Source organism: Columba livia, chromosome 7 (genome assembly GCF_036013475.1).
Source record: "Columba livia isolate bColLiv1 breed racing homer chromosome 7, bColLiv1.pat.W.v2, whole genome shotgun sequence".
NCBI classification, from domain to species: domain Eukaryota; kingdom Metazoa; phylum Chordata; class Aves; order Columbiformes; family Columbidae; genus Columba; species Columba livia.
The window spans coordinates 20,943,852-20,955,262 of NC_088608.1; the positions used below are offsets into that span (position 1 = coordinate 20,943,852).

Consider the following 11,411-nt stretch of genomic DNA (forward strand, 5'->3'; position numbering starts at 1 on the left):
TATTACCACCCTCAATAAAAATCTGAATGGTCCCAGTTTAAATTGTGAAACCTTCAACATAGGCATAATTTTTCTAAATTCACATTCACTTTTCAAACTCCTTGTATGATTTGGGGCTTTTTTAGTTTAAATTCAGATTTTTTCTAGGTTTCTTAAATTACACATCCATTAAATAATGTTAATATGGTGGATTACATGTTTTTCATTCTCTGTTCTACCTCTCCTACATACTGTTTTTGGTTTAGTTTAACAGCAGCCAACACCATTTCTAGTACAATCAAATTTTAAAGGATTAATAATGTCTACCTGAAATGAAGGCTGCTGTGTATTAAAGGGGGGTGAAGACTTAATTTTAAATTATTTTTGAAATCAGAACTTCATCTAAACAGTGTATATTTTATGTCTAAACAGTAAGTTTTTGTTTATATATATATAACCAAATGGATATTAAGAAGCTCAAAATGAATTTCAAAGTCTTATTATCAATATCTAAAGAAATTGCAGATGTGATATGGGTATGTAAAAAATAATATTAGAGCATAGATAATTGCTGCAAAGTTCTGGAATTTTTTAATATCTTTATGACTGCGGCAATAAGATTTATTAAGCAGCTCTAAAAAAGTGAACAGTAATTGCAGCTAACACCTTGATTAATAATATTTCTGTTTCAGAGTATTTGGTAACATGGATATTTACAATCTTGCTCATAGCTGTCTCACTAAGGGTCAGATTCTTATGTCCTTAATCATGTCAAATAATTTCTTACATTGCAAGTAATCTCATTGATTCAATGTGGAGAATGATGGCAGAACCTGACCAGAGCAACTGAAAGCGGCAGTTGCTTCTTTCAGTCTTTGACAGCTGCGAGAGCAACTCTTTTTTTCCAAACCATCCATCCTAAATTCCGACCTGTAAGAGTATGTACCTATATTTAGCTACCGAGATTAAGTTGCAGAGGCTTCAGGCAGGGCAAAGCACATTGGTCTGCCTTTTCTAGAGACGGAGCGTTGGGCAGACAACAGCTAAAGCTTTCTGCTCCCCCCCTTTCCCAAGTATTCGCGAAATGGATTCCCAAAGGGAACTCACTGAAGAGCTCAGACTTTACCAATCCACCCTTCTTCAGGATGGTCTCAAGGAACTCCTCGAAGAGAAAAAGTTTGTAGATTGCTCTCTAAAAGCTGGCGACAGAAGCCTGCCTTGCCACAGGTTGATTCTGTCAGCATGTAGCCCTTATTTTCGTGAGTATTTCTTATCTGAACAAAATGAAGAGAAAAAGAAGGAGGTGATTCTAGAGAATGTTGATCCCAACATCCTGGATATGATTGTCAAATACCTTTATTCAGCAAGTATTGATCTTAATGATTCTAATGTGCAAGATATTTTTGCTTTGGCCAGTCGCTTTCAGATCCCTTCTGTATTCACTGTGTGTGTCTCCTATCTTCAGAAGAGGCTTGCTGTTGGTAACTGTCTGGCCATCCTTCGATTAGGTGTTCTGCTTGATTGCCCAAGACTTGCATTTTCTGCCCGTGATTTTGTTTCAGATCATTTTGTGCAGATCTGCAAAGAAGAGGACTTCTTACAGCTTGCCCCGCATGAACTTATCTCTGTTATTTCACCTGACAGCTTAAATGTAGAGAAGGAAGAACTGGTATTCGAAGCAGTAATGAGATGGGTCCGAACAGACAAGGAGAACAGAGTAAAGAGCCTGGGGGAAATTTTTGACTGCATACGTTTTCGTCTTATGCCAGAAAAATATTTCAAAGAACATGTTGAGAAGGATGATATAATTAAAAGCAACTCAGACCTTCAGAAAAAAGTAAAGATTATTAAGGATGCTTTTGCTGGAAAACTGCCTGACTCTAGCAAAAGTACAGACAAGTCAACCACAGGGGAGGTGAATGGTGATGTAGGAGATGAAGATTTACTGCCTGGCTACCTAAATGACCTTCCCAGGCACGGCATGTTTGTCAAAGACCTAATTCTTCTGGTTAACGACACTGCTGCAGTGGCTTATGATCCTCTTGAAAATGAATGCTACCTAGCAGCCCTGGCAGAACAGATTCCCAGAAATCATTCCAGTATAGTCACCAAACAAAACCAGGTCTACATTGTTGGAGGACTGTATGTGGAAGAGGAGAACAAGGATCAGCCTTTCCAGTCATACTTCTTCCAGGTATAAGCTTTATCATTGTTGGTGCAATAACAGGTGCTTGTAAGAGTTACTGAAAGGTGTTGTAAGTCTATGCAAATGAGCTGTCTGGTCTCACTACAGAGAGCTATTCCTTTCTCAGAGAGATAAATGGAACTGAGGGACTTGCATCTCCTTTTTCAAGATCAAGCCCCTGGTGAGATCTCAGAAAGATTAAAAACATTAGTACATTACATGTAGGCACTGGCTTTCATTGTTTAAGGCCTACATTTAAGCCTAATAATATTTTTTTTTAATATCTTTTATGAATTTCTGTTAACTTCCATGGAAGTTGAGTGCTTAGCCGCTTTAGATCTAATGAGACATCTTTTTTTGCATCTGAAATACTTTTGTGATGGTGGTAATGTGCATATTTTAAATGCCACTTTTTCACTCAAATTCTAGAAGTCCTTTTGTCATATCTGCATTGGAAAGCCTTAGGGCATTCTAAAATACACAATTTAAAGGTGGAAGCTTGTTTTCTTGGCAAACTGCCAATGTCAGTAGACCAAACACTATGTTTGAACTGAGCGCATAATTTTACATCTTTTTAAAACTGTATACATGTAAGGATGATTAATGCAAACTAACTTCCACAACATATTTCAGAAAATTAGCAAAAATACAATTTGGCATGCTTACACTATAAACTAATTCTGTTGTGTTTTTAGCTACCTGGTTACTTGCTTTGGGGGATATTTAAACTATCCCATGATGAATTATGCTGCTGGCCATTTCCTGTCTTTAGGCACATTGGCCTAAAGGAGTGAAATTAGGTCATTTCAGTATTAACTAAAGCAGAGTGATAAGCAGTGATAGAACTTTAAAGCCTTAAATATTTAAAAATGCAAATATTAAGTGTTTATAGCAGTGTGGCTCACTGTGACTTCAGGCAGAATAAAAGAGTTGGTTTCAGGCATTTGTTATACCTATGAGAGTGAAGTCTTAGGTTGCTGGAAAGGGATTAGCACTCTTTCATTTCCCTGTGTAGGTGTAAAACACTAATCACTGAAGTGCAAAACGTTTTACAGAAATACTCTTCCAATAGAAATACTGTGTTAATGTCAAAATGTCTATAATCCAGAACTGAATCGTCTAAGTCTCGGGCTACTAGAAAGGGGCCTCTGAAAAACTAAACCTCAAGACTGATGTTAAAAATTGATGAAGTTTTCAGAATCCTGCTTTATATGTCTACATAATTTCCTGAAATCCTGTTCTCTTGCTTGTCATCTTTAAGCTTTCTTGCTGCTGCTACTGCCTACAGTTAAAATACTTTGCATTACCCATTTGGCTGTTGTTCCCTCTCAAACATTAATGTGGTGCCAAACTGATTTTCACTTACTGATCTCCCTTTCTCCATCTGTGAAGCACCTGTTACCATTTTATTTGGTAGTTAGCAACCCAGTTAGCTACCACCAGCTCAAAAATGCATGACTAGTTTATGCCTGATCGTCAGTAGATGTCATCTTCAAGACTGATTGACTAAGCATGCTGTGATCTGTGATGGGTACATCTCATCATTACCCCATCCAGCCCCAGCTGCTGGGACAATCTGTGTCCATGTCCATGAATTTCACTGTCGAGTTGAACTTCCCGTCCAATAGGGGTAGTCTATCAAATTTGGGAGATGCATTTTAGCATGGAGCCCTTGACTGTTGGAGCATACTTCTCAAAAAAGGACTTCCCTGAGCTAAGCCCATGATAACTTTGACTGAACTTTCTCTTGTTTTCCATCAATACTTTACACCCGTGGAAACTCATATTTTACCTTCCCTTCCTGAAGCAAATCTAGATGAAACAGAAGAGAGAAAATGTTCTTTGTGAATGTTTAGGGAGTATTCATGTTCAATTTTAAGTTCTCAGATCAAAACAAAAATTAAGCATCACAGTTCTAGGAAATTACTGTTTTGGTTTGTTTAGTTGGGGTTTTTTTCTTGGTTGGTTGGTTGGTTTGTTTTCTTCTGTCTTCTACTGTTTTTCTTTAGATGTTTTCAGCACACTGGATGTGAAATGAGACAGTTGTAGAAGTTCTTCAGTAGGCATGAGACTAATATTATTGCCAATGGAGCTGCACTGCCTGCTGGTTTTGCTTAGGAATGAAGTCTTTATTCCTTGTGCCTTCAGAGATCCCAGGAACTCTTGAGGGTGTTTGTGATGAAGCAGCACCTCTTTTGCTCTATGGGTTGCAGAATATCTGTGCCATTTGCCATGTGAGGATATCAGGCATCTCTTGTAGGGATGAGCACCTGTGTAGTGTGGAATGGCAGGAGTGTCTGCTCCCTGCCGGCAGGAAGAGGAACTTGTGCTTTCCAACATGGGATAGGGAACCCAGAGAGTCAGGGTCCTTTCAACAAGGAAGAAGAGCTTAATAGGGCAAAGAAACCGTGAAGAGGAGCGAGAGTGAGCAGATGCAAAGAGAGCTGTGCGGCACTGACTCTGCTAGGTCTCGGTACCATGAAGCACGGGTGGGTAGAAGTCATCATTCATTAGTTGCACTGAGGGAAGGGCAGGTTGCTCAGACAAGCAGACGAGCTGTTGAGAGACACTAAGTGCAATTAGACCTATTTTTGTGGAATTATGTTAACTGTGTGAACTTTTACTTTTTTCCTTTCCTAACACTTGGTGTTCTGGTGCTCTTTCAGCTGGACAGCATCGCCAGTGAGTGGGTTGCTCTTCCTCCGCTGCCATCAGCCAGGTGTCTCTTCGGGCTGGGCGAGTCAGACAACAAGATCTATGTAATCGCAGGCAAGGACCTTCGCACTGAGGATTCTCTAGATTCAGTATTGTGCTATGATCCTGTGTATGTTTAAAATTTGGTTATGCCCACTGAAGACATGTAAATAGCCCATTGTTAGTTGAAAGAGCCTAACAGTGATATTCTTCTTGTTCCAGAGCAATGAAATGGGGTGAGATCAAAAAACTGCCTATCAAAGTATATGGGCATGCTACTATCTCAAACAACGGATTGATATATTGTCTTGGTGGAAAAACGGATGACAAGTGAGTCTCTAAGTCTTTCATGACAATTTACATTATTTGGTTGGTCCTTTATAGATTATATGTCCTTACACTCAGAAATAAAGTTATATGGGTGTGATTAGTGCTTTGTAGACATGCAAAGATTCCCAGATTAGATACATCCTCTCATGGAGAGGAAAGAGGTGTTATACACAAACCCACACAATCCACCTCAACCAGGCCTCACTTGGAACAAGCCAAAAGTTCATTAGAAATTATCACAGGTTTCCTTTTTCCTCCCCAGGAAGTGTACTAATAGACTATTTGTATACAATCCCAAGAAAGGAGACTGGAGAGACCTGGCTCCAATGAAAGTGGCTCGCTCGATGTTTGGAACAGCTATCCATAAGGGCAAGATTGTCATTGCAGGTGGTGTCACTGAAGAAGGCCTTACTGCATCTGTTGAAGCTTTTGATCTGACCACCAATAAGTGAGTGCAATATTCAAGCTATTTTTAAACAAGTATTTTATCATCTAGGGTTTTAGGAGCTCTGAGGTGAGAGTCACAAAGGTGTTCAGGTGCCTGCACTCCCACTGAGACACTTGATCTACATTTGCATCTTTAGCAACAGCAGCAGCAGCTTAAAGAACCCATCTCTGGCCTTCTTTCCTGCCCCCACATGCACTATCTATGCTCACATAGCTACATTGCAAGCATGATCAAATAGCTCATGGAACGAAAATAACCCACCCTCTAATCTTATTTTTTAATTTAATTGATTACTGTCCCAATTTAGTTGACCACATAGCTGCATAAACAGGTGTGCTGGCATAATAGGGGAGAAGTGGGAGAGATGGGCAAGGGCTGCTCAATCTAGTTGAAGTGGCACTGGCACTAAACATGAAACCACAGCAAGAGAAATCCGGTGCCTGAACAGGACCAGCTGAACATCCTTTGGGTACGTGGCCTTGTGAGGTCTTGCTTTTCACTTACCTCGTCATGGCAGATACCATTTACTACTAGTTAGTGACAGACAGATAACAATGCTTATTTATTTAATATGAAAACTCCAGGAAGACTTTCAATTTTAAGTGCATGCTCTGAAATACTATGGAGAAAAAGTAATGACAAAAGAGAGTAAGTTGTACCTGGAAATAGCTCACTTATTTGGTCCAGATACTTTCCAATGTTTTTCCTTGCAGCCAGAATCTTTTGCAGTCAGCATCCCTCAAATGTTTATGATTTTCCAGGAGTTTATACCCTCTGTGTCTTTCTTGACTTAATTTGCCTTTTTGTTACTTTCTTTTCTCTTTCTCTTTCTCTTTCTCTTTCTCTTTCTCTTTTTCTTTCTCTTTTTCTTTTCCTATCATCTTATTTACAAACTTTCACTGAAAATATCAGTAAAGCTTTATTATGATAGCTCAAACTTGTAAGTGGTCCATTCACTCAAGAAGTCCTTGGTACCTGAATTTATGTCACCCAGAGGTGTATTTTAGTGCATTAAGTTTAGAATATTTCTCATGTGTGTTTAAGTTAGGTTTTTCTTTCCATTTTTAGGTGGGAAATTATGCCTGAATTTCCCCAAGAGAGAAGTTCCATCAGTTTAGTCACCTTAAGTGGAGCTTTGTACGCTATTGGAGGCTTTGCAATGATTCAGCTTGAATCTAAAGAATTTGCACCCAGTGAAGTCACTGACATATGGAAGTAAGTTTAATTTTAATCACACTTTCCCAGTGGAAATCCCTAAAATTGAGGTTTGTAGACACTGGATGGTAAAATTAATTGCCTGTTTAACTCTGGAAATGAACCATAGCACAGGTTCTAAGGCACTTGCTGACAGATAGAAATGTTTGTCAGAAAGTAACAAACAGAAGATTTGGATCTAATTACTACTTCCACTTACTAATAATTTGAACAGTTGGAATCATGATCTTCGGATTCTTTTACTCTCCAAAAGACTAAGTTGCCGTATCTCTTGACAGGTTTAGCCTTGTGAGTGTACCATAAAAACATGCTTTTTTGTGATATTCTTACACAGAAAAGCCCGTATACACAGAGGTCTGCACATGTTTGTATGTGCTTATAGTCAATGAGTAATTGTTCTGAGAGAATCAGAAATCCTTATCTCCCAGGTTTTTTTAAATCTAAATTATGGTAACAGTGATGAAGCATCACATTCCTGCTGTGATTCTTCAGTTGCTAAGGTATTAACAAATTCAGGAGTTTTAACTGGCAGGATGATAGGAAGGATTTCTAGAAAAACCATCTTTATACGTAAAAAACTGAAGGAATTCAGAAGAGGTATTTAAGACAAGGAGGAAGCTTTTATAGGAGTAATTAAAGTATGTCACAGGCCAGCAACAAGCTTTAGGGACTAGGATAAGGACAACTCACATGTGCCGGAACATCTTTCTGTTCCGGAGGACAAAAGCAGCCTTTTGTGGCACCCTGCAGCACAAGGGTGCTACAAGCCTTTGCAACACATGGACTGTCTTCCATGTACATGTGATGAAGCATCAAACTCAAATTTTAAGAAGCTATGTTCTGACCTTATTTTGTTAAATGCAGGTATGATGATGAAAAGAAGGAATGGATTGGCATACTGAAAGAGATCCGATATGCTACTGGAGCCTCCTGCCTGGCTACACGCTTAAACCTCTTCAAGTTATCAAAACTGTAAATAAAATGCTGGGAAATGCAATATGATGAGGGAGTTTTGATAGGCTCCTCTGGTTTGGTGCAAGAAAATGTCCCCAAATTGTACAGTTTTGTAGCAGCATACTAGTTATACTGTTAACTGTTCAACAGTTCATCTGTCGTGTCCGAGTCTTAACATATTTACTAGCAAATCAACAACTGAATTTTTGCCAGCGTTTAAAATCCTGAAGAATTCTAATTAACTTTGATTAGAATAAATGAAGATTTCACAGAGAACTCCATTTTTTGCTCTGTGAAATTGCCAGTAAAACTAGTTAGGCTTTTTTACACTCAGACAATCCAGGATATTGGTGGCTTATCATCCAAACCATGCCCATGAATTAATTGTTAAGTTAAATACAACTAGTAGGTAGCTAATGTTATTCTAGCTGGTTGTTTGTACAGCCTGATTTTCCCATTCAGCAGTGTTTGTAAATCCTGCATTCTTCAGCCATATCTTGAAAATGTTTTCATTAGAGCCTTCTAAAAATAATTTAGCCTGGAATTGAAGTGCATATTGAAAAGAAAAGTGGCCTAATAGTATGTGGCCTAAGAAATGCCAACCTCAGCTAAAGCTGTACTAGTAGCCAGACGTGAGAAAAGAGAGGGAAGTTCACAAGGTCAATAACTCTAATGTTTCATCTACTATGTTTAGGCTTCTGGTAACAAGGATTTTCCACTTTTTTATGCTTTTGTATTTATTTCCAAAGCAAATATTTTACAGAAGATTTTCCTCAGAGATCTGAGGCCATTAACAAGCATTCATTAACAAGTCCTAGAAGAACTGATCATCAGCAAATACCTATGGCAGAGAGGACTTTTCCACCTAATAAAGAGTTTATGCATTTTGATGTTGAAAATTTTAAAAATTAAACGTTGTTTTTAAAACTCTAAAAGTATCACTTGATGGTGTCTCTTTTAATGATCAGCTCATCATCACTATCATATTGACAAGACACAGGTTTCTTAGTACAACCTTTGCCATCTAAACATGAGGAGAAACTTCTTTACTTTGAGGGTGCCAGAACACTGGAACAGGCTGCCCAGAGAGGCTTCTGGATACATTCAAGACCCTCCTGGACACATTCCTGTGCGATCTACTCTGGGTGACCCTGCTTTAGCAGCTGGGTTGGACTAGGTGATCTCCAGAGGTTCCTTCCAACTCCAACCATATTGTGATTCTGTGAAACAGGGCACTCTGTTTTCTTCAAGTAGAGCATGCCCACTATTTTTATAGAGTATCTCTTCAAAGGATTTCTCCATTGAATAAAGAGGGTGTCATAAATCTAAAGGATGTCTTAAATCTAATTACAACTGATGTAGCAGGAAAACTGAAAAAGCAGCCCACCACACCTGACTGAACAGCAATTCCAGCTATGAAATGACCCCTTGCATTGCCTTCCTAGGAGGCAGAAGTAAACATATGGCAAAGGCAGAGCCATCATAGCTCATCTCAGTATGTTACTGTACAGGGTATTTAATCTGTGGGACATCTTTTCTGTTCCCCCCTTTAGTACCCACATCTTCAGCTGTTTTTAGCATCTTTTCATGGGCTCCAGTTAAATCACTGGTTTACAGCAGCCCATCTGCTGTAACACTTGCTGATGTATTTTAGAAAGAATAACTGCAAGGATCAAAAGCAGCACATTTTACTGAAATGCTGTTGTATTTTGATTTTCTTGGATGCCCTTTCTGAATCCACTCACAGCAAGTTTTAATCCTCTCCCTATTGTGAATACTCATAACTTTATCCATATGTAACTTGAACATACCTGAGTTGGCACAGGTTGACTGCCGGCTACCTAAAAAGCAGGGTTCAGCGCAAACACATTACCATCCACCATTGATCACTGCAGCTGCAGCCACCGCCACCTTTCTTGCACTCCAAGGTTGCTACTTGAAGGCCATCTGTACAGAAGCAGGGACATGCAAGAGCCTTCTGACTTGTAGCCCACATTCTGAAATCCTAATCTCTGTTTATGATTGTCTTCTCCAGTTTATACAAAATATAATGTGCATGTGGCTTTCTTGTGTTCTGTGCCTTCACTGAAACACTCAAACACTCATCTTCTATGTCTTAGAGTCCTTGTCTGCTTGATACTACAAGCAGACAACCATCTGCTATTTTTTTCAGTCATCCCACAAAAACAAGGGCTGCATCAGGAGGAGAGCACCTTGCAGCTTAGATCAGTTCTGTCGGTTTTTCGTGGTTTTTCATTAGTGTCCTTATTCATATTCAGTCAATAAAAATATATTCTTCCACTACCGAGTAGTAAAAAAAAAAATAAAAATATATATATATATATATACATATATATATATATATAGATATATATATATAGTGACAGCCAGGTGCATAATGACCAATTCAGAAATGCAGTTACTTACCTCTGCCAGGTTTCAAAGGAAGCACTAAAAGAATGTCTATTGCTTCTACTAAAAAGGCAAGAAAACACATACACATTGTTTGTGTGAAAGAGATGGGCAGATCTGGCAGTCGTGAGGTAATGGCAGGTGCAGTCGCCACATTGCTGCTTCAGAAAAAGGGCTGATCTGCGAAAGTATGACCATGCTACAGTTCACTACTTTGCAATGAACATTCTCCTGGCTATTCCACGTTTTCCTTCAACATCCCAGTATCTTGTGCCTCCTGACACAAATGCTGGCTGAGTGATCACAGAAAGCCTGGGAACTGGCAGATGGCTTTGAAACATGATAAATAAACCAGCAATGTTTTTCACCACTAGTAACCAAGGCAGTTGTCATTCTCTGAAGTCTTTTCTTGGTCCTGATTCTTGGTTTCAATTTTCAGCCTATTTTTGCTCTTTTGAACAGTGTCTTCTTTACAGAACAGGCAGGTGACATAGCTTGTCTAATTTTGTTCTATTAGCAAGGGCTAGTCCAATGCATAATGCCACAATGACTTTCATGAATTAACCAGTTGCGAGTAAGTGCCTGTGTCTGACATAAGCATTGTTTTCTCCTTATCTTGTCTAAATCTGTCAGGTATCTCTTTCCAAGTTGCATTTAACTGGAGTACAGGTATTTCAGGGGTTTGGGTGGCTGCCAGACCTCTAGAATTATTTCATCTTCTATGAATGTGAAGGTGTTGCAGAAGGCTCAAGCCATTACTTCTGCACATGCCACATCACAGGGTAGGAGAAGCAGCTGGAGGTTCCTCAACACACAACACCCTCCCCCAACAGTCACCCACAGTACCTCTGTTCCGGAAGATGAAAACAGTGTGGCTGTAACAGCAGTCCTATTCTTAGCAAATCTGCATTTCAGTTTCTTGGTTTCACAGTACAGATACTGTTTGATCCCTCTTGCTCATTCTGTCACATGCTGGAGAACAGTTTCCAGTAGATCTGCTGCCTCCTCCCTCACAGTCAAGAGTATTTCCAACTTTTCTTTGGACAGTTTTATCTCTGGCTAAGCCTCTGTGCTTTATTTAGGAGACAATGTAATTTTATGGCAAAATTGTCACAGACTCACATACTTAAAGAACAGCTTCCAGACAATAGGAGATTTTAAGCATCCTTATCACATCTTCATGGCCCATTGTGA

At 39.2% G+C, this 11,411-nt stretch overlaps 1 protein-coding gene across 1 annotated transcript; it reads left to right on the forward strand.

Annotated features, from left to right (window-relative positions):
* Window positions 1–56: 56 nt before the first annotated feature.
* On the forward strand, window positions 57–8,740 carry KLHL41 (kelch like family member 41). Its single transcript, XM_005498642.4, has 6 exons — window positions 57–2,173; window positions 4,831–4,988; window positions 5,081–5,188; window positions 5,451–5,636; window positions 6,705–6,851; window positions 7,716–8,740. Exons 1-6 carry the CDS (start codon window positions 1,064–1,066, stop codon window positions 7,825–7,827), a joined length of 1,821 nt encoding a protein of 606 aa, XP_005498699.2. The 5' UTR covers window positions 57–1,063; the 3' UTR covers window positions 7,828–8,740.
* The last annotated feature ends 2,671 nt before the right edge of the window (window positions 8,741–11,411 follow it).